Source organism: Prionailurus bengalensis, chromosome A1 (assembly GCF_016509475.1).
Source record: "Prionailurus bengalensis isolate Pbe53 chromosome A1, Fcat_Pben_1.1_paternal_pri, whole genome shotgun sequence".
Lineage (NCBI taxonomy): Eukaryota > Metazoa > Chordata > Mammalia > Carnivora > Felidae > Prionailurus > Prionailurus bengalensis.
Window position 1 is genome coordinate 82328796 of NC_057343.1, and position 27685 is coordinate 82356480.

At 59.3% G+C, this 27685-nt stretch overlaps 1 protein-coding gene across 11 annotated transcripts in view; it reads left to right on the plus strand.

The window, feature by feature from the left end:
• The window catches only part of MCF2L (MCF.2 cell line derived transforming sequence like), a 132663-nt gene that overhangs the window by 48719 nt on the left and 56259 nt on the right, over positions 1-27685 (plus strand). The window contains exon 1 of one of the 11 annotated variants that reach the window (XM_043583171.1): positions 17448-17685. The exons of the other annotated variants lie outside the window; for them this stretch is intronic. Coding sequence (XP_043439106.1) covers positions 17613-17685 — 73 coding nt within the window. The 5' untranslated portion in view covers positions 17448-17612. Of the gene's footprint in view, positions 1-17447; positions 17686-27685 lie in introns of those variants that run through there. 11 annotated transcript variants of the gene reach the window in all.

The window sequence follows — 27685 nt, forward strand, 5'->3', positions numbered from 1 at the left end:
CATCCTGCCCTGGCATCCATCCCGGGCAGCCTCCAGTGCTCCCTCCCCTGCAGCCAGAGCCTAGGCTGTCTCCAAGGGGGCTTCTCTCAGAGGAAGGTGTGGGAATTCTCCTGGGTCTCAACGTAACGTCCATGCAGGCTGACCTCCACCAGAGACTGGCGTGCTGACAGCTGGGGCTGGAGGAGGGAACCTGTCCCTCATTTCTGTCCTTTCTCCCGGAGACTGGGAAGCCTGAGCTTTGCTGTTGACCTTGGGGCAGCAGCTGACTGCGGCATCGGGCACCTTGTCAGGCATCAGATGCCCTTGATGTCTATGGTGAACAATGCCAGAAGTAACAAAGCTAGCCCAACATGTCCCCTGGTTTGCGGGCCCCACGGCTCCTCCCTGGTGGGGAGTAGGAGCCTCACTCTGGCCCATTAGTGTCCCAAGAGGATGGGTGAAGCTGGTGCATAAAACTGCAGGGCTGAGGGCCTGTCCCTGGTGTGGCTGGTGGCCACGGGATAGTCTCAGCCCTGGTGTGGCTGGTGGCCGCAGGGTGGGCTCGGCTGTGACCAGACAGCCTCCCTCAGTTTCTCTTTGGGGAAGGATGGAGCCCACACACTGAAAGCCTGATGGCCTCTGCTTCTCGGCTGTCACTCCCAGCTCACCTGCATCCGTGCACATGTTCAGGGTTAAAATAACAGGTCCTCGACTTTCTGGTGGATGCTGCTGACTCTGAGGAGTGAGTGGGGTCGTCACGAGGGGCCGTGTGGACCCCTGCCCCAGCCTGGCACATGTTTGGGCCCCTTCTTACCCCCTCCCAAGCCCACTGTCTAGAGGTCATCGGATGTGGGCTCACAGGGGTCCCCGAGTTTTCTGACCAGACTGGCCTCGGAGGACCTGCTCTCTGAGAACCCCCAACTCTGAAGGACTGAATTAACATCCAACCCCTGGAGGCCCCATGGGAGAGGGTGATGTGGGGCCTGAGCCTGCCCCCCCCACAATAGCCAGGTGACCCAGATGGTGAGGTCAGTGCTGCAGCGATGTCTGCTCAGGGTGCCCGGTGGGGTGCTGACCTGAGAGGCTTCTCCACCAGCCCTAGTGCCCACGAGAGGCTGAGTGTGCCGGCTCATACTGGCACCAAGGTGGATGATGGGCAGTTAGGTGCTGAGTCCTGGGTCCTGGCGTTCAAAGAAGAGTGGGGGGTGCTAAGGAAAAGCCTGAGTTCCCTGAAAGTAGCTCTAAGGGACGCCCAGCACTGGGGGACGTGTGCATTGGTACTTGGCTACGGTGTCTGCTGGGTCTTGCCCGTAACGGCTTTCAGAAGAGCCAGATCTGCAAACCTGGCTCTCAACTCTTCCAGAGCTCCGGGAAGCAGAGCGCCGTGCTCTCTGACTCCCCAGAGCACCCAGGTGAGGTCAGCCAAGACCCGCGAAAATGAGGAGAGAGCGTGTGGTTTTGTTTAAAGTGTGTTTATCAGAGGAAATACTTGTACTGAGATGCTTCCTTATGGGCTGTGGTCAGACTGGCTGGTAAGGACAGGTTTCTTGCTCTGAAGAAATCTGGCGATTCGTATTATTCTCATCATTGTAAACTTCAGGCAACTTGGTTGAAGTCACTGCTTCTGGCACCTCGCCCCAACTCCCCGTCTTCCACCAGCCTGCTTGGGGACAGCTTGGCTCAGGCCTGGGGACAGTTCTGGGACCTGATGCATCTGGGTCTTTGTGGCGTCTTGATCCTGGACACCCACAGCTGCTTACCCCCAGCCCCACTGTCTAGCTGGCTTGGACTGCCTCGCTGGCCCAGGTGTGTGGACTCTGTCCACTGCCGTAGTCCCTGAACAGAGTGAGGGGGAGGGGTGCCTTACCCAGTCCCTGTGGAGCTCCGTGCGGTAGGCAGGGCTGTGACGGTGGCACAAGGCAGCCCATGCCCCCCTGGATTCTGAGAGAGCATCTCCAGGTGGGGACTCAGGCGTCACACCCCAGACCTGTTAGAGACCCGCAGGCTGGGAACAGAAGGCTGGTCAGGGCGACCTTGTCTCTGTGGTCCTCACCTCCCTTTCAGCAAATACGGCCTCCGCCTCTGTTTGTTCCCAAACATCGTCACCCGTGTCAGGAGCATCGGACCTTATCAGGTGGAAGAAGGTGGTGGTGTGGGGCTGCTCTGGGCATCTTGTCCTATGTGGCGCTCCCAGCATGCACACATCTCTCTGCCAGCAGGTGGGCCCTCCTTGCGTCTGACCTTCCTGTCGCCTCCACAAAAGCTCAGGGAAGTTACGCCGGCAGAGCTGTCCCTTGTCCCTGAACTGAGGCCAAGACAGGCCGGGACGTTCCTTCCTCCTTGGGCCGCCAGAGCCGGCCGGCCGGGGTCCGTGTGTACTTACGCAGGGTGGGGTGAGCAGATGTGAGCCTGTGGGAAGGTAATCACCCTTCAGTGTTTTGTCTCTGTTCATGGGTGAAACGGAAGTAAAAAGTCAGCTGGCCCCTCACGCAGATTTTAGGGAGCAAAGTTCAGTGGGAGAGGCTGGCAGGTGAGCAGGGAAGGCGGCAGAACCGGGAACAGGGACAGCCATGGGGGACAGAAGCGTGGCCCGAATCTCTGTGGCGGAGATGAAAAGCTATTACGTCTATTCTGAGTGGTGCTCCTGGCTGCTGTCTGTCGCTGAGGGTGAGTCCCTGGATCCCATCAGCCACTGCCTGTTGGGGTCTCTCCCAGCGCTCCTGGCTGTGGTGGCCATGGTGTGATGCAGTAGCCGTGCCTCCTGGAGACGGTTCCACACCTCCCGTGGTGAAGGGGGGGATGTCCTGTGAGTCACAAGCAGGTACCCGTGGGGCTCAGAACAGCACAGGGAACGGGTGTTATGAGTAGGTGAGCCTTTCATCCAAAGTTATCATCAGACAGCTCTGAGTCATGCCCTCTGCTACCAAAAGCCAGGGACATCCCTGTGTCTAGAAGGTCAACTCCACGGCTGGCCCGAACTGGACAGCAGGGAGCGTGGCCAGCACCAGGCCCGTCAGAGCCAAGCTGGGCCTCGTTTGGGGGGCGCTCCATGTGCAGGGGTCCACACGCTCCATGCAAACAGAACAAAAGCCACCAGCTACTTGGTGTTGATTATGCCCCGACAGAGTGACACCCAGGGTGACCTACGGGAAGGTCAACTGTGCTGTAGTTGAAATGCAGTTTGGTGACACTTAAGGTGCTTCCATGGTCGGCTCCGGGGAGCTGCAGAGCCCAGCGAATGCCCCTGGAGCCCTGGCTGTGCACCGGGGCTGAGCAGGTATCCTGTCCGGAGTGGGGCTCCTCCTCCACTTGCCCCTGAAGCTCACGAAACCGGCCGCATGTGAATCACATGGTTTCTTTACTGGCCCATCTTGTCTGTGAGGACAAATCTGTGGTGTCACTGTGACCAGGCTGGGAGGAGGGATCACAGCTCCATGAAGACAGGACGTTCAGATGTTTACCAGGCCCTTCGTGTGGCCCAGGGTTCGCGTTCTCATCCTCCGATGGAGAGCTTTGTGGTCAAGTCTGTGCCTTGGTGTCTCCTGTGAACAATACCTGCTTTACCACTGAGGATGGCCAGGCAGTAGTTGTCCGAAACAACATCGTGTTTTGGACTAGGGGCTGTCGGGAGCGTGGGCACCAGCGGGTGATATGTGTAGGTGCTTGGATTTGCTGCAGGACCCACAGTTGGTTCTGTTGGTCTTGTTTCTGTGACAGTGGGGATGGCGCCAAGTCAGACAGCCCGGTGGTGGCCTCCCCTGAGGACCCCCAGGAAGGCCAGCATGGCTCAGCTCAGAGAGGGGCTTGGCCCCTGGGCTGATCTGTTTATGCAATAATCACATGCTCCTCCCCACAGGGAAACTGAGGCTGAGTGAGGGTTGAAGCTTCCAACAGGGGCTGCCCCTGGAGGGGGCAGGTGGGGGACAGGTGGGGGCCATGGGGCAGTTGAGTGGCTGCCACTGGAGGGGGGCAGGTGGGAGGTGGGTGGGAGCCAGCTGGAGGGGGCAGGTAGGGGGCTGCCACTGGAGGGGGCCAGGTGGGAGCCAGGTGGGAAGGAAGCTTTGGGCTTCCCACCAGCCCCTGCAGACTTCCTAGAAGCTCCTTTGTGTGCACACTGGGCCGTCCCTCCTGCACCAGAGGCAGATGCCCCCAGCCCACCTGCGTGATGTCAGTCCCAGGGCAGAGTTTCTGCTTTGTTCTCAGCCCTTTTCCTCTCCATTTTCACTCCACATCCGGATTCCCCTCCCGGTCGCCCCCACGCCATGGTTCCTGTGACCGAGAGCGGCGCCTTGACGAAGTGGTGGCCTGGACCCAGGGCCACGACCCTGCCCTTCCCACCTCTCGGCTCACAGCTCTGGCCTGGACTCGGAGTGGAGTCAGGGCTGCAGGACAGGAGTCACCCTCCTGGAGCCCTGGGGGCATGGCCGAGGGACATCTGTGCAGTATGTGGGAGCCCAGCCCGACAGAGAGTCCCCCAAAGGTGCTGTAAGGCGGGGCGGTGGGGGGCCTGTGCCTTTCCGGGGACACAGTTGCTCTGAGGACACAGACGTGCCAGCATGTGTGACAGGGTGTGTCTGCGCTTGGACGGGATTCCCCAGCAAACCTTGTCACCAGCACCTGGGGAGGGGGGGGACCCAGTGGGGCACAGTGGTGACCTTGTGCTCTTTGGGGAGGAAGATGGGGCTCTGAGCAGACCGTGTCTGGAAGAGGGTCGCAGGCGAGCATATACCGAGGGTGATGCTTCTGTTCGGGGTGCGGGGGGGCTCCACCCGGTCTGTCGCGATTCAGAGGAAACAAGCTGACGTCTGTCAGCACGTGCGTCGTTTGCTCTGTGGGTACGGCTGCCTCTGCCTGGGGTGTAGGGCACTTCGCATGCAGTGTCTACTTGATTCACTCTTCCCTCACACCGTGTGGAGCAGAAGGGTCAAGTTAGCGCCTTCCACAGGTGGGCGTCAGCCCTTCCTGTGTGGCCCTGCATGTGTGTGCGTGTGGTGGCACGCTGGCGGGCCCCAGAAGACCCCACAGATGACTTTCTGCAGTGGCAGGAGATCAAGGTCAGTGTCTGGATTCGTCATTCGCTCATGGGCTCCGTGTGACATGCAAAGGGATCGTAATTCAGGGACATTTTCTTGGGCCACATCAACCTGGGGTATGGTCAGAGCTGTAGGAAGCCTGGTCCATACTGGCAGCAGCATGGGTGACGGAGCCCCTCTTTGTCACCGTCCTATGTTGAGAAAGACCCAGAGGTTCCGTTACCGTGCTGGCAACACCCGTGTGAATCCTGGCATGCGATGGTTGCTCTGAACCCTGCAAGGTGTGTGGGCCGGGGGCAGGTTCCTCAGGAACAACACGCTAAGAAAAAACGACAGACGCTCATCCTGCACGTGGACCCAGACCAGTTGGGGCGGGAAGCCACGGCCACGGCCGCCCGTTTGCACTTTCCTTGAAAATACTGTGAACTGTTTGTTCTTGCGAAGAAACCTTAATTTTCCAAGATTGCCTGAAAGAGGTGCCTGAGTACTCGCCTCGCCGTGACGCCTCCACAGGAGTGAGTTCTCGGAAAAATAAAAGGTTTTCTGGGTGAAGCTAAGAACAAAAGAGTAAACAAAACGTTTCAAGGCCTGAGAAGCGCTCTCGTTCACGCCCACGCAGCAGGTAGGGTCCCCAGCGCCAGACCGAGGCTCCGTGCTGCAGTGAAAGCGTGTGCATCAGGCTGCACAGTCTCTGTGCAGGCCAGGGCTGGGAGAGCCCGCCTGGGGAACCAACCAGCTGCGGGCAGAGATGTCCATCCGGGGGAGGAGACTCCTGCACACCCACCCCGTCCCCATGTGATGGTTGACAGGGTCAGGCCGGCGGCCGCGGGGAGGGGGCTGAAGGTGTGCTCACTCCAGGACACACAGTCTGAGCGGCACCTGACAGCGAGCCGGGTGTTGGCACAGGACTGGGGTGAGTCCCCAAGACAGGCGGGCCAGCGGCCTTCCTTTCCGCCTCCTCGTGCTCCACAGCGGGCTGTCCAATTCCCCAATCTCGGCGCATTTTCCTGAATGACACCGGCACCTTTCAGACACGTTTTCAGTTGCAGTGTCCATCCCGTGGTGAAATCAAAGCAGAGTTTTTTAGCATGATTTCATTAGAATGTTGGAAATTGGACCAGAAGCTGTTGAGCGTTCCAGAAATCTGCCAGATAGTTGTGAACGGATTAGGTGAGAAAGGCATCCTACATGTGATGGCTGAAATGAAATTTGCATTTTTTTAAATGAAATTTATTGACAAATTGGTTTCCATACAACACCCAGTGCTCATCCCAAAAGGTGCCCTCCTCAATACCCATCACCCACCCTCTCCTCCCTCCCACCCCCCATCAACCCTCAGTTTGTTCTCAGTTTTTAACAGTCTCTTATGCTTTGGCTCTCTCCCATTCTAACCTCTTTTTTTTTTTTTTCCTTCCCCTCCCCCATGGGTTCCTGTTAAGTTTCTCAGGATCCACATAAGAGTGAAACCATATGGTATCTGTCTTTCTCTGTATGGCTTATTTCACTTAGCATCACACTCTCCAGTTCCATCCACGTTGCTACAAAAGGCCATTTCATTCTTTCTCATTGCCACATAGTATTCCATTGTGTATATAAACCACAATTTCTTTATCCATTCATCAGTTGATGGACATTTAGGCTCTTTCCATAATTTGGCTATTGTTGAGAGTGCTGCTATAAACATTGGGGTACGAGTGCCCCTATGCATCAGTACTTCTGTATCCCTTGGGTAAATTCCTAGCAGTGCTATTGCTGGGTCATAGGGTAGATCTATTTTTAATTTTCTGAGGAACCTCCACACTGCTTTCCAGAGCGGCTGCACCAGTTGACATTCCCACCAACAGTGCAAGAGGGTTCCCGTTTCTCCACATCCTCTCCAGCATCTATTGTCTCCTGATTTGTTCCTTTTAGCCACTCTGACTGGCATGAGGTGGTATCTGAGTGTGGTTTTCATTTGTATTTCCCCGTTGAGGAGCAACCTTGAGCATCTGTCCTGATGAATATGGTTGCAAAAATTCTCAACAAGATACTAGCAAATCGAATTCAATAGCATATAAAAAGGATTATTCACGATGATCAAGTGGGATTCATTCCCGGGCTGCAGGGCTGGCTCAATATTCGCAAATCAATCCATCTGATCCATCACATTAATAAAAAAAAAAAGAACCATATGATCCTGTCAATCATTGCAGAAAAAGCATTTAACAAAATTCAGCATCCTTTCATAATAAAACCCTCGAGAAAGCCAGGATAGAAGGAACACACTTAAACATCATAAAAGCCATTTATGAAAAGCCCACAGCTAACATCATCCTCAATGGGGAAAAACTGAGAGCTTTTTCCCTGAGAGCAGGAACACGACAGGGATGTCCACTCTCACCGCTGTTGTTTAACATAGCGTTGGAAGTTCTAGCATCAGCAATCAGACAACAAAAGGAAATCAAATGCATCAAAATTGACAACAATGAAGTTAAGCTTTCACTTTTTGCAGATGACATGATATTATACATGGAAAATCCGATAGACTCCACCAAAAGTCTGCAAGAACTGATACATGAATTTAGCAAAGTTGCAGGATACAAAATCAATGTACAGAAATCAGTTGCATTCTTATACACTAACAATGAAGCAACAGAAAGACAAATAAGGAAACTGATCCCATTCACAATTGTACCAAAAATCATGAAATACCTAGGAATAAACCTAACCAAAGATGTAAAAGATCTGTATGCTGAAAACTATAGAAAGCTTATGAAGGAAATTGAAGAAGATATAAAGAAATGGAAAAACATTCCTTGCTCATGGATTGGAAGAAGAAATATTGTTAAAATGTTAATACTACCTAAACCTATCTACACATTCAATGCAATCCCAATCAAAATTGCACTGGCATTCTTCTCGAAGCTAGAACAATCCTAAAATTTGTATTGAACCACAAACGACCCCGAATAGCCAGAGTCAAGTTGAAGAAGAAAACCAAAGCAGGAAGGATCACAATGCCAGATTTTAGCCTCTACCACAAAGCTGTAATCATCACGACAGCATGGTATTGGCACAAAAACAGACACATAGACCAATGGAATCAAATAGAGACTCCAGAATTGGACCCACAAACATATGGGCAACTAATCTTTGACAAAGCAGGAAAGAGCATCCAATGGAAAAAAAGTCTCTTCAGCAAGTGGTGCTGGGAGAACTGGACAGCAACATGCAGAAGGATGAAACTAGACCACTTTCTTACACCATTTACAGAAATTTGCATTTTAAACGTTCATGAGGCTTTTGCTTTTCCTGCCCAGCCAGTGAGCTGGGCGATGGGCGGGAGCCCTGCAGGCCTTCAGTGACCAGAGTAACTTGTGTCCTGTTGGGGTCTGCTGTGTTGTGGCTGCGACCACAAGCCCCCACCTTGGCCAACATTTGGGACTTAAGGCCACGAGTGATGTTTGTTACTTTTTATTTTGTACACACTGTACTAATCTCATGGTATTTAAAATAATTCCTTAACCAAGGACAGCATCACCTTTTATTACTAGAAACCAGTGTGCCCTTAAGAATAACTTGCATTGTTGCCACAAAGCCAGTGTGAGCACATCCAACCCGTCTGTGTCCCTGTTAGCATTCGGGCTTCGCTCCTCGTGGGCAGATATGGGGAATAAGCGTGCCTCCTTACAGGAAGGCGTGGAGCTCACGTGGAGCTGCCGAACGTGGTACAAGATGCCTTCTCAGCCGGGTCTCTTTTGTGGAACAGACATAGAACCTTCTAGTGTTGGATTTGGGGGGCACTTACTTTGTTCACCACTGCCCTTAACACTCCATTAATCAATCTACGTTGACCGTCCCACACGTTTATCGTAAATCAGCACAACATCAACAACACCAAAAAGTTCGTTTATGCTCTGACATCAAGAGCACGGATTTTCCATTATATTTGAGCAACCCCAACAGCCACGCCATGACTCAGGACTCCCAGGACGTCACTACGTGCCGCGATGGAGTGCCCCGGGTCACCGCCAGGGCCCTCGAAAGCCGAGCTCCGAGAGATAAAAGGGGGCACTTTCCATCCACCACTGGCGTTAATCTCATGTCTGCAGAGCGCTTAGGCCCAGAACAAATCCTGAGACGCTCCCAACCTGGCCTTGTTTCATCTGCACCAGTGCACCGAGCGTCAGGCTGAGCTCAGGTCCTGTAAAGACCAGGGGTCAGGACGGCTCATGGTTGTGGGGAGGCCTATGGTCTCTGGTGGCTGCCCGGTGACACGGGGTAGGACGTCCAGGAAGAGGAGCATACATGTTAATATGAACGTGGGAGCAGAGAGCAGACGGGTGGTTCACGGAACCCCGGGCAGTGGCCACAGAGGCAGATGGGGGTTCGGTCCAGGATCTTGACTCCAACCAGAGACACAGGACTTCAAGCGGCTGTGTGTGTGGCAGTGGGGTGGGGTGGGGTGGGAAGCAGAACCTGGGACAGTGCAGGCCACAGAAGCGAGGCTCTGAGCCACGGTGGTAGCATAGGTGCCACTGGGCAAAGTGCTGGGAGGAGGGACAGGGCTTGAGTGTTTTATGGGGGACAGAGGAGAAGCCATTGAAGGAGACAGACGTCAGAGGAGGTGAGATGAGGTGAGGGAGCCCTGCTGTAGCCCCCAAAATGCCCGTGACAGCAGGGACGTGGGTCTGAAGGGCAGCAGGCCATCCTCACTGGTGAGTCACAAACACCTCACGAATGGCTTCAAGTCGGAAGGTGCGTTGGCTCTGCCAGAGATCTTTGCCTTAGCAGGAGCAGGGGCCAGGTGAGGACAGTGGGGAGCACGGGCCATCAGCCTGTGCGCAAGTCTCATGCCTCTGAATAAAAATAGACACGTGGGGTGCCTGGGTGGCTCAGTCAGTTGTGCGTCCGACTTCAGCTCAGGTCATGATCAGGTCCGTGAGTTTGAGCCCCGCATCAGGCTCTGTGCTGATGGCTCGGAGCCTGGAGCCTGTTCAGATTCTGTGTCTCCCTCTCTCTCTGCCCCTCCCCCATTCATGCTCTCTTTCTGTCTCAAAAATAAATAAACGTTAAAAAAAATTAAAAATACACATGAAACACAGAACAGCAACAGAGACATGGCTTCACTGACATAGAAAAGGGAGTGTGATGTGGCCACGGGGAGGCCTGGCGTGGCCAGCAGGGGCACTAGGCCCACGGGTCTCTGCACTGCTTCCCACGACTGTGTGTGGGTCTACCATGATCTCCAAGTAAAAGCCTAATTTAACAGAGATAAGAGACCTTTGGGAGCTTCTGATCTGGGGCCGGCCTCCATCTGTCCATCCCTGCTGTGGGAAGCCTCGGGAATTCCGCTTCCCCCAGTCTGCCACTTGCCCCTTCCCGGGCACCTGTCTGTTGGACCACAGCTATTTTGTGCCTCACGGTTGTCTGAAAGTAAAAGGGGACCTCAGATTTCTGTAATGAAACAAGGACCCTCCGGGATGATTAACCACTTCTAGAAGCCTTGGAGGGAGGTTCTGGATGCGATAGGTCCTTCAGTCCTGCCTGGGAATGCAGTCTCCCAAGAAGCTGCTGGGTGCCCACACTCGGGACCCCGCACAGGGTCAGGGGCCTCTGCTTAGCATCCCAGAAAGATAAACTGGCCGGGTTGAAACAGTGACAGCACAGGGACGAAGAAGTCTGGGGTCAAGACTGGGATGGTCTTTCAAGGTTGAACCGAGTCTATGAAGAAAGTAGAGTTAACCATCAGTGGAGTGCAACCCAGAGAGAGAAAACGGGGATATGAGTGGGGGCTTGGGCTGAAAACAGGAGTCATGGCCCTGACTATAACCAGCTGCAGGGCTCCAGAGTGTCCAGGGAACGCTGGGAAATGCGAGAGTCCCTGCAGCCTGAGGTGGCTAGGCCCCTCGGATGGGTCCTGGACCCCCCTGCCACCTCCCTTCCCGGCAGGTGCAGGGACGTGCCAGCGGGGACAACTGCGTCAGGTCTGGTGGGTGTGCCTGCGGCCAGAACCCTCCCTGCCATGGTTCCAGACATCCTTCCGTCCACCCGTGTGCCCGACGAGCGGCTCGACTTGTCCCACTGCTTGGGGATGTGGGACCCTAGGCCAGAACCCCCACCACACCTTTTGTCTCAGGACGAGGTCAGGCCTCTGAACAGGTCTCTGTTCTCTGGGGTGCCTCTGCCAGGGCCCGGGGGCAGCTGCTCCCCCCCACTGTGCGGACAGCCCGCTCCATCTGGGTCCAGCTGGCATGGGCCCCTGAGCCTTGGCGCCATCTGGAGCCCGCAGGCCTCGTTCCTCGCTGTGTGCTGAGGCAGAGGCTCAGTCTTCCCATCCACAAGGTGGGAGCGACGGTGCAGGGCCCCTGCAGTTTGCCCAAGGCCAGTCTCAGGGACGCCCAGCCCCTGTCTTCTGTCTTCATGCCACTCAGTGTCGGCTGCCCTGGGTGGGTGGGGGGGCCTGCATGCTCCTGGGGTGAAGGGTGGGGTCCCCGCACCTGGCGCTTGGTGCTTCAGTCTCCCCGCTAACTGCTAACTGCAGCTGCTTGGAGACTATGTGCTCCATGGAGAGAAGACCGCTGGCAATCCAGGGGCAGAGCCGAGGGCCAGGCTCGGGGACCACCACACCCTGTCCTTGTCACTGTCCCCTGTCAGAGCGCAGGCCACCTGTTTTGTTTAAGACTCTGACCTTAATGACTCATCCCTCCAGGTCATTGCAGGGCTGCAGCCAGCTGCCAGCAGCCCCACCCCAGGCCCCACCTATGACCCCAGGAGGGAGAACAGGAGGTGGGGGGTGGGAGGAACTCTGAGCCCACAGCCCATCACAGGCATCTTGGCTCAGACCCTAGCGGCCTTCCCATGCCCTGGCAGTGGGGCTGCTGGGATGCAGGATGGGGTCCGGGGAGGCCGCACCCTGTCTGTCACCTGGGACAGGTGGGCAGCAGCAGAGGTGCTGGTGCTGGAACACGGGGCTGGTGACCCCCGAGGCGGCAAACGCGGCCCACGGCCCCTGCCATCCTGGGCACTCCCTGAGTGACCGAGGCAGCTCCAGGTCTCGGGTGTGCCCCCAGACCCAGCCACACGGTGCAGGCTCCTGTCCTGTCTGCACACCCAGACCCCTACCCTGGCCCTCTTCCCGCGGAACCTCTGAGCCCCGGGCCGTGCCTCCCTCCTCCCTCTCCGGGTGTCCCTCCTGAGGGGCCCTTGATGCCACATCCGTCCCCCCACGTGCTGTCTCATGTCCAGTCCGGACCCCTTCCTCAGATGCAGATGCCATACCTATGGGTGCAGGCCCCTTGGCGCCCGTCCCGAGCCTCCAGTGGGCGCCAACACTTGGGTGCAGCAGCCCTAGGTCCTGGCTCCTGTGGGCGAGGCCTGGCCTGCCTCTCAGCTGCTCCTGCCTCTCCCACCGCCCCCACGAAACTCAGGCTCAGCCCGTCAGACATGCCTGGCCCCACTCCTGTGTACCACGGGGTCACCTACCAAGCCCCTCCACGGAGGAGCCTGACCCCGGCTCGGTGGCCGGGTTGGAATCCAGAACTCCCTTTGGGAGCCTCGGTAGGTCCCGAACCCCCGGCCATCATGGTCCAGAGTGTGTCAGTCACCTCTGCGCACCCTCCGACCTCTGGCACACACTACACGCCACCTGTGTCCTCCTGACGGTGGGGGGACACGGCTGCCTTTCCTGTCTGGGGTGGGAAGCACTGAGTCAGGCGGGCGGTGCCCTGAGCCGCCATCTGAATGCCGCACGCCCTCCGCCCAACACCCCCAGCTCCCCGGGGTGAGGCCAACTTGCTCCCAGACCCACGGGCGTCTCATGGAAGGACTCGCCCTGACGGTGTCCATGCCTACGGTGGCATTTTAATCAACCTGAGGCTCCAGCTGTGTTTGTGTGTACCCGGCCCCAGCGCCCGCCCGGATTTGTTAGGTGTGTGGAGAGAAGTTGTTGATCCAGGAGGAGGAGGACGAGGCTCCCGCCAGCTCACCCCAGGTCACAGCCTGTGCCCTCGGGAGGGGAGCGATGGCACCTGGGTCCCAGGCCATGCCTGGACGAGGGGAAGCCCATGGCAGATGTGATGATGGCTGCGGCTCGTGGGTTTGTTTTTCCAATGAGCCAAAGAGAGCCTTCCAGTTCAGCTTGAGGAGACCGGGCAGGGGGCCACTGGGCACCTGGTGTTGGCTCCAGGACCTTCAGGGGGTGGAGTCCCAGCCAGGGCACCCGGTGCTCACTGGCGACCCCCTCTGGGCCTGACAGAAGTGCAGTGAAGTATGAGACTGGTGTGTAAGAGGAAGGGCAGCTGCGGGCCGCATCAGGGTGGGGTGCCCGCATGCCTGATGGGGCTTCGCTGTCCTCAGCTGACGGGGTTACCAGAGCCAGTTTGAAGTCAGAAGGAAGGGCAGCCTGAGAGAAAGAGGGAGGAACAGTTGGGGGGTGCCCAGGACAGCACCATCGCAGGAGAAGCAGCGGGTTCGAGGGCAAGAAGGACAGGGATAGAAGGATCCAGCCGAGCCAAAGGAGGGCAGGGGTGCAGGGGGTTAGGAAGGCAGGAGGGGGGCTCCAGAAGGGGATGGGAGAAGGGCTGGGGGCTGGGGGCTGGGGGGAGGGGCCTCAGGAGGAAGACAGTAGCCTGAGTACACAGCAGCCATGGTGTCCAGCTTCCCCAGCTGCCCCAGTGGAGCAGACACCTGCCTGCCTGGGTTGCTGTGGTGATGAGACAAGGCAGGTAGTGAGGGAGGTGCTGTGCTCTAGATGCAGGAAGCAGCGCCGCCCCTCCCCCCCGCCGGCATCTGGCAGAAACTGGCGGGAGCCACTCTTTGGCCCTGTTCCCTGCACCGTTGCTGGAACGTGTATTAAGGTCATGCAGATGCACCTGTAAGGTTAAAGGGACAAGGGTTTGCCCACAAGGAGACTGCTCCGTGCCAGGCTTAGCTTTTCCTGCACCCCTAGATGGGGAAGGAGTGACGCCTGCACGGACCAGTCAGGCGCAGCCGCGGAAGGACTGTGAGCGCTGGGCCCACTGGTCCTCCACACTTGTGTTGCAAGTGTGTGTCGCCTACTCTGGGTGCCAAACATTACAGATTCTGACCGATCCCGTTGCATTTCCACACATAAACCAGCACGTCCTATTCGTGGTGACGTACAGTGTCCATCACTCACCTGAGGCTGAGGAGGGAGAGACGGGGCCTCCCTGTCCCCAGGCTTCTCCCCGAGGAAGGGGCACAGAGGACCTGGCCCCAGGAGCCCTCCAGGGAAGACAATGTTGCAGTCGGGCATGTTGCACAGGAAACAGCACAACCTGCCCGGTGAGGCCGCTCACACCCGCCCCATCCAGTTTGCCCCCACCCTCCTGGATTGGCCACGGTCTCTGCCACAGGGCTCCTCCCTCCTCCCCTGACCTGCGAGCACTGTGGCGTGGAACCACCTAAGGTTGCCTTTGTTGTTGGTCAGAAAGAGGTGAATACTTGCAAAATCGTCTGGCCCTTGCGTCCTGAGGGGAAACCTGTGCCCGACAGCGGGCTCTGTGTGCACAGCTCTGTCCCCAGGCACCCACTGGGCTGCGGTGGCTTCACCACCTGTCACACAGAGGAAAACACGGAGTGGGCTCTGGGACTCTACCCGTTTTTGAGAAAAGTGACTAATACTTGTCATCACCCAATCAGGGTTGATGTCCACAAACCCCTGGCAATGCATCCCAGGGCCAGACCCCCGCCCCAGGCCATCCTCAGAGGCTCTCAGGGCCACAGCCACTGAGCCAGTTCCCAGCTGGCCTCTGGCCCTGGAGACTGGGCAGAAATGCCTGCCTGGCCTCTGGTCCCTACGCCCCTGCCCTGGAAGGCTGGCTCCCCACAGGGTCCCCCAGAGAACACAGCTCTGGGTGCAGGTGAAGCCAGAGGCAGAACCACCAGATCCTGGCTGTTCCTGGTGAGCCTGGTGGGGCCACAGAGGGAGGGGCAGTGGTTCAAGGTGGAGACTGTGGCCAAGAGCCAGGGGCGGGAACTGTGGTGAGTGAGGGGGGCAGTGACCCCGCCACGGGGCGCACATGCCTCCTGGAAGCCAAAACTCCACCCTCGGCCTCCAGGGTGGCGGCAGGCTGGCATGGACAAGGTGACGCACAGAAACCGCCCACACGGCTGTCGCCTCCACGCCCTCATCACCGGTCCACGCGCCCACCTGTGACCGCAGCCACTTAACACGCATGTGCCGGGCCTCTGTGGGCACTGGACGAGCAGCGGGAGGTGAAGTAAGGGAGCTCACCTGGGGGCCGGGCCTCGGGTCAGAGCAGGTGTGAGCACTTGGGATGCAGGCCATGAGGGCAGGACAGGGCGGGTGTGAGCACCCAGGGGACGTGGGGCTGCAGGGCAAGACAGCGGGTCACCATTCAGGGTGGGTGGGTGAGGGGTGCCCTCAGAGGAGGACACGTTTGGGGAAAAACTCAAAGCCGGCAATGGACCAACTCTGTGGGTGTTTGGGGCAGAGAGTCCAGCCCAGCCCAGTACTGATTTGGGATTGGTCCTGGCCCTCACGGACAGTGGCCAGGGCTGGGGAAGTAGCTTGTGCACCACGACCCACCTCTGAGCGCTGTCACTTTCCATCCCCATGCCTGCCAGAGCAGCTGGCACACATTTCTGGGATGAACGAATCACGGGTCTGCAGAGGGAAGACGTTCCACCAGCAGCTGCCTCTGAATGCTGTGTCCCGGTTCCAAAGGGACCCGTCTTAGAGCGTGTGCTCGCTTTACGTGAGCCCCAGGACCAGCATTCCGCACGCTTGGCAGAGGCACGGGGTGGGGGGTTGCTAGGACCCCGCCTGGAGAGTAAACCAAGAAAACAGGTGCCGTCACAGATGTGGCCACACACGTGTCCTGAGAACAGTGGCAGGCCTGGAGGGCAGACTCTGGACTTGGTCGGTCGTGAGTCCAATGGTCAGGAGTTGGGGTGGACCTCGGCTGGCTCCAGGCAGCCGTTCTCTCCAACAGGGTGGGAGAAAGGAGGTGGGTGAGCCCAGGAACGGCTATGTGTCCCAGGGTGCAAGAACCCACTCTTGCCAGGGCCTGGCCCAGCAGGGTGTGGGGAACACTAGGACGGATGCAGGCAAGCATCCTGGGTACAGACGGCCCCTAGCCGAGGTCACACCCCCGTGGCTGCTGCCCTCCTGAGAGCACAGCCAGCTGCTGGTGGCACTGAGTGCCCACCGTGGGCCCAGAGGCTGAGGCCTAGGCCACGAGAGCCTGCTGTGGCACCAAAGTGGGGGCATGGGCAGGGAGAAGCGTCCCTGGAGCCCCTCGCCCCTCCACGTGGCCCTGTCCTCCTCCTGCATAAGTGCCACGTCCCTCCTGGTGGCTGAGCGTCGGGTCTGACACCTTCTTTCTCAGCCCTCCTGTTTGGTTGCCAGTTACTTGCTGGGCACAGCCTCCCTGCATGCTGGACTTCAGGGTGTCCCGCCCAGGCCTGCCCAGCACTGCGAGGAAGCCGCACCAGGGCCCCAGACAGAGCTAATCCGGCCATGCCGCTGGGGACCCCGGCTAGGGCGATGCCGGTGAGGGCGGCCGCAGAGGAGGCTGGATGGGCTCGGCTCGGAGGAGGCCGGCCCACCGTGCCAGGGGCTTGCACCCTGGTCTGCCTGAACGTCCCCCCACCCTGTCTCTCGCCCAACGCATTAAGCGTCAGCGGGGGAGGCTGGGGAGCAGGAAGGAGGGGATTGGAATTGTCCAGCAGAGACCAGGTCAGTCTGGTCACGTGACAGGAGGGAAGGGGGCGGGTGTGGAGCGGGTGCCGGCAGCTGCCAGTGCAGTGACGGTGCCCCAGTAGCGTGACCCTGCGGCCCCTGGGGCCCCAGCTGGTGGGAAAGTGAGTCTGTGACATTACGTTCCAAGGGAGGTTGTGGGGGTACACCCTGCAAATGCCCTGAAGGCTTCTGCCAGAGCTGGTTCCTATCACAAGGCCCCAAACCAGCCCTGCTCCAGCCTGAAGACCCTGCTCCCCAGGGCTGGGGGGCTCCTTGGGCCCCTCCCCTCTTCCTGCCCACAGCCTGGTCCTCAGACATGGCCTCCTGTCACCTGGGAGCTCATTAGCACCAGGCTGGTTGCAACCCCAGCCAGAACCAAACCCACATTTTAACGAGCTCCCCAAGGGCCCCCCCTCCCCATTATATTTTCCATGTTCTTAGCCCCTGGGGGCGTCTGAGATCTCACCTGCTCAGGACCTGTTCACACACGTGAACATCCGTGCACACACACAGCTCTCCAAGGAGCGGGGGACCAACTGGACAGACAGACTTGGGCAGGCGAGGTGCCCCCCCACCAAGGCCTGGAGGTGCAGACCCTGCCCCGCCCACGGGCTGGGGGCCGACTTAGGCGGGTGTGGGGCCCCCGCAGGGAGGGTGCTGACGGGCGGCAGGGAGGGAGCCGGGGCCGCAGGAGGCTTGCGAGGGGGCTGGGCAGTTCCTGGCTGCGGGCACTTCTAGCAAGCTGCACGCTGCTGGGGAGCCGGCACCAAGGCCCTGGGGGGCAGGCCGGCTGGTGGCCCCAAAATGGAGCCTTGCCGCCTTCCTTTGTGCGCCCAGGACGGGCGTTCCGGGAGGCAGGCCGCCGCCTCCTGACGCACGTTGGTGGCGACAGCATGACCTTAAGCCGTATCTCCCTGCTGTCGCAGGACATCTCCGGGCTGTGGCTCCTCCTGAAGACCAGCACAGGTGCGTCTGGGCCGTGAGCTGGCGCTAGCTGGGGGAGGTAGGGGGAGAGGCCAGGCCTTCTGCAGAGCCAGCGGCTGGGGGTGGGGGCGTAAGTGGGGTCCAGGCTGGGGCGGAGCCAGTGCAGCTGGGAAGGGAGCTCTGGGGGCGGGGCGGGGGGGGGGGTGTCAGGTGCCGCTGTGGGTTTGGAGCCTCAGCCACTGCTCTTCTGCCCTTCTCTCCCTGCCGGGTGTCCCTCTGGAGCCACGAGGGCTCTGCCGGCTCACCCTGGAAGCTGGAGAGATGGTCCCGAGCTCCTTTGTTCACGCTTTCCTGTGGACATGCCTGTGCACGCGCGGGAGCCCCAGGGCTTGGGGTGGGGGGGGACAGGGCCGCTCCCCTGGAGGCTCTCCCGTGGTGGCCCCAGCCTGTGATGGTGCGCGGCCGCCCTGGCTCTGCGTGGCCCTTTCTCGTCGCACCTGCTCCCGTCAGGGTTACAGGGTTGGCACTTCTGAGACCTGCTGAGGTCCTGAGATCCCCAAGAACAAAGACCCTGGGGAACGGCCCTGGGTGGCATGGCCACTTCTCCTTGTTGCTGTCCTGAGGACAGAAGAGTGCTCATCCTGAAGTAATTTGTCATGAGCACATTTTCAGGCAGGTTCTTCTGACAAAGAGGGACAAAGAATTCATCAGCTGTTTATGGAAATTTAATGAATCAGTCAAATCTTGGCTTGTCAGCGGCAACCGGTAAACATTTGAAGTTTCCAGGTTTATGACGAACACCCTGGGTGTGTGGTGAATGGCTGAGGCCAAGAACGTCCCTGACCCCCAGGACTCGGGGCTCCAACCGCCCAGGCGGCCGTGCGGGAAGGGTTATGGCTCACGCGTACACGCGGCAGCAGGTGCTGAGCATGTGGGGAGTCACCTTTGACTGGGGGCCTCGGCGAGGAGGCCGCAGTCCTGGGGGGGGACGCCGTGTGGGACGCAGCTTGGCCGTGAGCACTCTCGGGGCGCCTGACATGCGTTCTGTCCCCGGAGCCGCCCCAGCGTGGCCTCGCCGGCCACCCTAGACGTCCCCTCATTTTCCTAACTAGGGTCTAGTTCTGATTCTTGGAACTTTCTCTCAGAATCCTCGGGGCTGCTCGGACGTGCTGCATTTGTGAGCAGGCGGGTGGGGCAGGAGCGCCCCGGGCACCTGGCCTGTTGTGACTGAGGGCTGCCCCGTCCCTCCTGTCTCGGTTTCTACGGACCATTTGCTCGGTTTCTACGGACCATTTGCTGTTTCCCCAAAACGAAGGTGCTTGTTGCCCGAGGGAGCAGCTGTTGGTGCGTGGCGGTCCATCCTTGTCCCATGGCGGCTGTGGGCACAGTTCCTGAGGCCACACTCCTCCAGCCCCAGGTCACTGCATGCTGGCTTGGATGGGCGCCTGCTGTTTACCATCTCCCCTCACGTCTGCTCGGGGGAGGCTGGTACTGTCCCGAGTCAACAGGAGACCACGGGAGAGGCCACGGTGTGTCCGGTGTCCCAAGGTGACACAGCTGTCACAGACCAGGCGCCTCCTGGCCTGCCCTCATGACAGCGGTTTCGTGACCCCTCCCTGCCAAAGCCTGACCCGCCCCCACCCCTCCGTCCCTCTGTCTCCACCCCTGCCTCCCAGATGCTGTCCCGTGTGTGTGTCCAGTGGGGAGGTGGGGAGGGGCTCCCAGTGGGCCAGCACCTGGAGCACCTGTGCCCTGCTCTGCTGGCCCGGCTGGAGAGAGGCAGCACCCATCCCAAAGGCCATCCTGGCGGAGCCCCAGGGACACGAGACATGCACCCTCCTATCCACGCAGCCCCCGCCCGTCTGCTCCTGTTTGTTGAGGACGTGTCTTCCGTGAAGCATAAAGCAACTTCCTATTTGCTTTTAGATTTACGGAATTCTTGGTACTTAGAAGGTGGGTGTGGGATTGGGGAGGGCCAGGCCAGGAGCCGCAGGAGGCTCAGCCCAAAGCCAGAGGGAGGGTGGCTGGTGGGCTGTCACACACACCGCTCTGGGACTGACCCTAAGTCAAGGCTTCTGAAGAGTGGGAGACGGTGGTCTGACTCCGTGGATGCGCACGGCTGGCTGTTGGACACATGTGAGGTGGCGCCTCTTCCTCCGCCTCCCCGCGCCCCCCCCCCCCCGTCCTCCCCAGCCCTGGACGCTAGCTCAGATCCTCAGGCATCAACCCATTCGGCCCCTGAGGCCGGTCCACACAACACCCCTCTCCCAGGACACTGTTCCAGGAGCTCGCTGGGCTCAGGGTTCCTGGGGCCCCGGGCACTGGGTCTGCCTCGATGGAATAATCCCAGCCAGAGATGGCTACTGCCCTGTCCTGGGGCCCTGTCCTGGGGCCCCGTCCAGGCCACATGAGCAGATTCCTCTGAGGACTTAGTGTAGTCCTGGGACAGCGTGCAATGCTCACCCGCAGGAACATTGCTAAATAACAACAGGTCCACAACATCTCATGTCGAGGCACCAGTGAGGGTCCACGGTGTCCCGTGCTGAGGCAACAGTGAGGGTCCTCCCCTTCAATGCAGGAGCTCGCAAGGCGGTTGTCAGCGAGTTCCGGGAGGGGTTGGCTCTCTGTCTGTGGCACCTGTCCCCAGTCAGCCCTGCTTTGGGCTAGCTTGGCTGATGCCTGGCAGGTCTCGTAAGCTTCCCTCACCCATCAGCCTGTCCTTGCCCCGAAGACTGACCATGTGGTGTGTTACACTGAGACACCCACGTGGCCACGAGGCCTCCTCGCTGGGCCTGCCACGGCTGCCCCACCTCTGGCCTGAGGGCGTGTCCGGTGATGCTTCCAGCTCGGCAAGGCCCTTGCCATCCCTGCTCTGCGGTCTCCTGGGCCTGGCCACGCGCTGTGGGGGCGGGGACCAGCTCCTGACAGGCTCCCAGGTGCACCGAGTCCTGATTTTGTCCGGGGCTTCACTGTGACACTTGTGTGGAGTCCAGTGGCTTCACAAGCAAACAACACTCTCAGTTCTATGGTTTTCTCCCTCTTCCTCGACATTTGCACCTTAAAATCTGGTGCCAATTACGTCCCCATTGGGTTTCTGATCTGCCCACAGGGCGTGACCAGGAGGCCCTGTAACACTCCTTTCAAGCCTCCCTTGGCCTGAGGCTTGTTTGCGGGGGCCGAGCAGGGGGGTAACGCTCAGCCTCCCAAGCCCCTTGACGGGCTTTGCCCTGGCCATGCGGCAGCAGCATGGGACCAGCGGTGAGCCCACTCTCCTGCCCCTGCCTACGGGTGAGGACAGCCTCCCACCTGGTTCCCAGCTCTGTGGGACATGAACTCCGTGAACATTCCGGGTCCCATCGCTGGTTTCCAAACCCTCACAAGTGCATGCTTTGCCGCAGAGCCAGGGGGCAGTGCAGCCCTCCCTGGAATTAAACACAAGTGTGACCCTTGGATTCACAGGGATTTCAAATTCAGGAAAGTTGAAAGGGAGTTCCTTTCTGATGGTTATCTGTGGTGGGTGGGCGCTGCGTGTGCGCAGGGGTGTGGAGGCCTCGGGCTGCAGGGGCTTCTGGGACAAGTGGCTTGAAAGTGTATCGGCAGCCAGGCCAGCATTCCAGGCAAGATGGGCACCAGATGGTGGCCTCGAGGGGACACCGTGCTGAGGGTGTGAAGGAAGCCCTCGTTTGTGGCAAAAGGACCCCTTCTCAGCTCCAGGTCCCTGGGTCAGAGCTGGCCCCCAGCTGTCAGGAGCCCCCGCTCCAAGCCCACGCCCTGGACCCCAGCTCCACGGCCTCTGGGGAGTGCCTCCCACTCTGCTGCTCTGTGGGGCCGGGACGGAGGGGGCTGTGGCCAGGGCGCGGCAGTGCCGGCTCCCAGACGTCCACCTGCCCAGGCTCTGTGTCTGGGCCCATCTCCCCCATCACCTTTGTGGACCTTACAACAAAACCAGAGATGGAGGGCACAGGCAGGAGTGGCCCAGCTGTGTTTGTGATGACCGTGGGCACAAGAGTTCAGTAAATGGGGCATATTGGTAGATGGGGTCCAGCCACACCACACACTCAAGGCAGCCCAGGAACCGTCGGAAGCTGCCTGGTGTGGCCTCCCTCCCTGCCTGTCCTGTCCTGGCGGCTGGTGAGGTGCCCACCAGCGTGGTTGTGGACCTCCAGCAGGCAGGCAAGGTGTGCTGTCCCGGGAGAGGCCTCTCTAGGGCCGGCACCTACCTCAACCTCCTGTGTCCCTCACACTCAGTCCTAGAAGGATGGAGTGAGCTCATTAGCGCTTCCAGCCCCACTGCCATTTCGCCGAGGACGCCCCCGTTTCCTGTTTTTCCCGCCTGCTGTAGGGGTCTGGGGCTGCGGGTTGGGATCGTGCCTGGGAAGCGTGAACAGAGCTGCTGAGCAGGGCAGGGCAGAGCCCCACGTGACCTGGGTGGCCACACTGGCCCTGAATGTAACCTCCGTTCTGTCCCCACACGTCACAGCTGTTCTCTGCCTTAATCCAGATGCACTCCAGGCTCTAGCACCTTCTACGTCAAGCACCAGAACCAGACCTGCAGAGGCTGACTCGGGGGGGGGGGGGGGGGGGGGGGGGGCTTTCTCCTCTGACCTCTTGCGGCCTCCCCAGCGTGGAGCTGGCGCCCACCCAGAATGCAGGGAGGACCCACGTGCACTGAGCATGTGAAGACATTTCTTACCCACACAGGGACTTTCCGGGCCAGCAGGGCAGACCCAAGGAATGTTCTGGAATGGTCCAGAGAGGCCCGAGGTGGTGTGAATGCAGGGAGGGCATGTGGCCCTGGGTCTTGCTGTGTTCTGGGGGCCTGGACTCCCCACAGGTGCCGCAGGAGGGCTTTCACGGGCTGGCCCAGGCAGGGGCGCAGGTGGGCCTGACAGCCGTCGCCCGAACACAGACTCTAGGGCTCGGCGAGGACTTGGGGAAGGAGCAGAGGCCGGTGTGCGGCCCGGATGCAGGGCTGCGCCGCGTGGGGCGCTGGGGTCCTTGTCTTCCCGGATGTGGGGTCGGAGCCATGTTAGGCGTTTCCTCCTCTAACGGGGTTGCGGTTGTCAGATCTAGTTCTGAAACAGGGTCTGCAGGGAACGTTCAGGGGTGACTCAGGCACTGCGCTGTGAGCATAGTCCCCCGGCGCCGTCCCGGTGCGCCCGTGCCGCGTATGCGTGCGCGTGCGTGAGAGGCTCGGCTACGTGGAGTCGCCCTTTTCCGTGTAGAGCGTCGGTGCTTTCGGGGCGCCAGCCGCGGAGTCCTACGCGGGCAGCTGTGACAGCCGCCATCCTTGTCCTCTGCCGCGTGGAAATGAACACCGTCTCCTGTCGTTGTGAGGTTCTTCTGGGTGACGGCAGCCAAGTGGAAAACGCTCTGAGAGAATTGTGGGGTCCAGCAGCCAGTCCCCTCGCTGGCGAGGGGACCCAGGGCAAGCCGTGCATCCACGAGCGTTAGGAACCACCAAGTACCCCCCGCACGCCAGGCGCCGGGCACGCTAGGAGGGGCCGCCACCGTTGCCCCGGTTGTGCGGACCAACAGCAGCTCAGGAGAAGGAGCGCCTGGGGTCACCGTGCCTGCCTCTGCCCGGAAACCGGGGATCCCCGCGCAGGAAGGGTGATGCAGCCAGCAGTCTGCGGTCCCCCGGCCCCCATCACAGCGGCTGCCAGGGGGCCATGCGGGGGCGTGAGCAGCTCCACACCCCGCGGTCCCTAGCGGGGACCGTGCACGGTCAGGTGCAGGTGTAGCAGCTGCTTCCAGCTTGGGGCATCGCCGCGCAGCGTGTGTGCGGGCTCACGGCACAGCGACCACGCGGTCTCCTCCACCGCTGGCGGCGACAGTGTTTACCACCTTGAGTCACAATTCCACTCGGGCTGTGAGAAAAATCGTCAAGAATTAGTGGGTGATTTTAAACGCCTCTGGTAATGGCCGGAGGTTGTTTCTCCGACCACTGACACTAGGGTAAGGCACTCACAGAAGCACGTGCGGTGAGGACCCCGAGGCCTGCCGTCGCCGTGGCCCAGGCCCACCAAGAGGTCTGTCTCCTCCTGCTGCCGCTCCTTTGAGCCCGTCACCCAGGCTCACCGCCAGGCGCCTCTAGTAGCACCTCCACTTACCCCGCCCCTGGAAGTCACCCCCACCCCACCCCAGGACAGGCCTCAGAGGGGCTTCACCCCTGCCGCTCCCTTTGAGCTACTGCCCCTAGAATCTGTGCAGTCCTGCTGTGCAGCCTCAGGCAACTCAGTCAGCCTCTCTGTTCATTAGTTTTCTCGTCCAACAAATGGGATACTAATGCTCCCACCTCTTGGGGTGGCAAACCCATTGATACATGAGGGGTATTTAGTTACCCAGTGACCGACCGCTGTTTCTACAATTAAAGGTGTCCTGTGGGATCCACCAGAAGTTCACGGAGCTGTGCTAGCCAGCCGCTACATTTAAGGAATTCTTCAACGTCTTGTCCTTTCCGTTATGCTAGCGGGTCATAGTGTAGACGTTCAAGAAATACTTGCTTCTTTAAATTTTTTTTTTTTTTCAACGTTTATTTATTTTTGGGACAGAGAGAGACAGAGCATGAACGGGGGAGGGGCAGAGAGAGAGGGAGACACAGAATCGGAAACAGGCTCCAGGCTCTGAGCCATCAGCCCAGAGCCCGACGCGGGGCTCGAACTCACGGACCGCGAGATCGTGACCTGGCTGAAGTCGGACGCTTAACCGACTGCGCCACCCAGGCGCCCCAAGAAATACTTGCTTCTTAACTGATTTAAGGCTTTGGGTCTGGGGGAGCTCTGCAGAGGCTCATGTCAGAATTTCACTGAGAACCGTGTCTTGGATTTAATGAGGCCCGGCTCGATCGGCTTCCCCGCATGTTATCTCTGCTCAGCTCTGCAGGAGCTGGACGTGTTCAGCATACCCGCCCACCAGCCCCCCAGAGTCCGTGGTCTGTTCAGTTTGGAGGGTGGCAGTGCTGTCCCTGACCACCGAGAGTGTGCAGAGATGACCTTCTGGGGCTCTGACCCCAGACACCCCACAGTGGGAGCAGGACTGCGAGCACTACTTAGGGATATGGAGCAGGGCAGGGCAGGGCACGGCGTTGGCCTGTGTGCTATCTCTGCGAGCTTGGTCAAGCTGCCCGGAGCCTGTGTTAAGCAGGATCCTGAGGCTCATCGGGGCTTGGTTGCTGCCCTGGGCAAAGACACAGTGTGTGGCATCTCAGCCTGGCGTCTGCCATGGCCCTGCGGCATGCAGGATGCCCGGCAGAAGTGATGCAGTTAACCCCCTATGGGACAGAGTGCCCTGAGCACATGCGAGCCAGGGTGTAAGGTGTGAGCAGGGACCCTTTGTGGTGCCTGGCCTGTTGCAGGGGTGGAGAGTGTATCCTGGGACCTACCTGGCTGACACCCCTCTTAGAATGGGTGTTGACGATGGCAGACAGAGACACCTTCCTGGTGTGCCTAAGTGTGTCACCGACAGCACAGCCTCTGACCTGCTGTCTGTCAAACTGAAAATGGGTGTGACCTCAGCTAAGTGTCACCCATGGGGTGGCCTCGAGATCCCTGCCCCGGCTGTGAAACCCCCTTGGGGGCTGTGGCCGGCATGGGGCGGGATAGAAAATGTGGTGCATCCAGGAGAGGCCGCTGTCCATTCTGCGTGCCCCTTCCAGGGGCTTCTTGGTGGTTCCCATGAAGGCCTGACGTAGACCCATCAGGCAAGGGGTGTGGCCATGGAAGATGCAGATCTGGAGCTCTGAGGAGGTGTGCTGGGCCTCGGGCCTGCACATCTTCATCTGCACACAGTGTCCCCGTGGCCCCAGAGGGCTCCAGGCTGTGCACTGGCCTTGGGCAGCACACGGGAGGGACAGACCCACGGCCCAGCCTGACTTTGTTCGGCTTCCAGATCCCTGCCCCCCGCGTGCCAGTGAGCTTGCAGTTCCTTGTGCTGGAGGGTGCTTCTCCCTGATGGCAGTTTTGGTTGAGCAGCGTTTTATTTAAAAACCTGTAAGGGGACATCTGGGTGGCTTAGCGGGTTAAGCACCCGACTTCAGCTCAGGTCATGATCTTGAAGTTGGTGAGTTTGAGTCCTGCATCAGGCTCTGTGCTGACAGCTTGGAGCCTGCAGCTGCTTCAGATTCTGTGTCTCCCTCTCTCTCTGCCCCTCCCCCACTCACACTTTCTCTCTCTCTCTCTCTCTCTCTCTCTCTCTCTCTCTCTCTCAAAAATAAACATTAAAAAAATTAAAACAAAAAAAGCAAAAACACATAAGGATTTGCTTCCTGAGATAAGGAAATCATCTGAACTGAGTTCACGATGTGACATGATACAGTTGTGCCCTGATCCAGGAACAAATGACCATTGGAAACGTCCAGGATGATGTGCTGTGAGAGCCAGAGCCGGCCACACAACCAGTGTAGACCCCAAGTCACAGAGCCTGCCCCCACGTGGGCCCTGCCCCGCCCCCCAGCCTCCCGTGTCACCCTGACCTATGAGCTCACGTGGGCTCCTTTGCAGCCTCCGTGTCCTCCCCACTCAGTCTGGATTTCCCCGTTTGTGGCCTCCTTTCTCCTTTCCATCTGCATACGCTTTGCTCTTGGCTTGGAGATTGCTGGATGGGCTCAGTGACGTGGGAATCCCACCCACCTGTGTTGCCGAAACAACCCCATGTGCCACTCTACTATGGACACAGAGAAGACCTCACGTTGTGTTTCGATGGAAAATAAACGGAAGCCTCCAGGTGTGGACTTTCAGGCAGATACAGATATGGCAGAGGGCCTCTGCTGCTAGCCCCCACTGACATGCCTTTCTCAAGGTCCTATCTCCCTCTGAGCAAGGCCCCAGGTTCCCAGGAAGCAGCAGGGACGAGCCTCTGAACCCAAATTCGAGGCTTCTCCCAGTGCACCGGGGCTCCCTAACCCGGGACAGTCGCCACCACCCAACTCTGCACCCACCGCAGGCCCTTGTCACAGCCACAGGCAGCCACTGCTGTGGAAAGTCAAGGATCGACGCCCCTTCGAGTGGACAGGTGCGGCCAACCCCTGTTAGGAAATTGTCCTCAACCAAAGCAGGTTCTAAGTCACTTTGCCAGAGGGGACTTTGCAGGCCAGTCTCACCGTGTCGGGAAGAAAGATCTAAAGAGGAGACACTCGCACCACCCCTGCCCTCCGGCTGCAGCCCAGAGGGGCCAGGCCCGGTGGCTCAGGTACAAGCAGGTTGTGGCAGTTGGGGCCTCTCCCCTTGGTCCTCATCTGGAGCTGAGCCGGGTCCCAGGGCGGCTAAACGTCATGAGCGAGGCTAAGTGGGCTGTGCGCCACCTGTCATGTGCTGGGTGCAACTGTCTTTCTAGATGGCTCCCAGAGCCGCGCTGAACCCTGGCCCTGGGGGCCCTCTCAGTGCCCATGCCCCGCGTCAACCTCCGTCAGACGTGACCCTGTGACAGGCTCCTCGCCCGGGGCTCTCCCCTCACGTCTGGCCCAGACAGGAAGCGGGTAGCTATCTGTGAGACATTGTGTTCACACAGAGAGGTTCTGTGCAGGAGCGGGGCCTCGCCTGACCTTTTCAATGAGCCGGCGGGTGGGGCGACCCCCTTCCTGTCCGGACTACTGACATCTGAGGCTTGCTCCTTCTCCCGTGGGCTCCCCCACTTCCTGCTGGACCAGCAGTGCCCTGTCCTCTGCCACAAACTGCAGTCCCACCCTTCTGAACGAGGAAGCAGGGTGGGCAGAAGCGGCACTTCGGGGTTGGGGGAGACATGCCCAGTGCACCCGGAGACCCAGAGCCCGCGGGCTTGACGAAGCCGCCAGGTGACCATGACGAAAACTACTGCCATGGTCCTTACTTATTTGCAGCTTTATGAGGGGTGGCCAGTGACCATGTAAGCCATAGTGACCTTTAGACGGAATCCGTTTGTGCGGATTCTGCTGTTTCCAGCGCAGGCTGCAGAATAACACCGTCGTTCAACCTGGAACGGCGCCTTAGACCTGCGGCATGCTGTCGGAGCAAGTTCTGCGCCCAAAATCTCACCCGCGTGGAACCCACAGGGAGGCTGCAGGCAG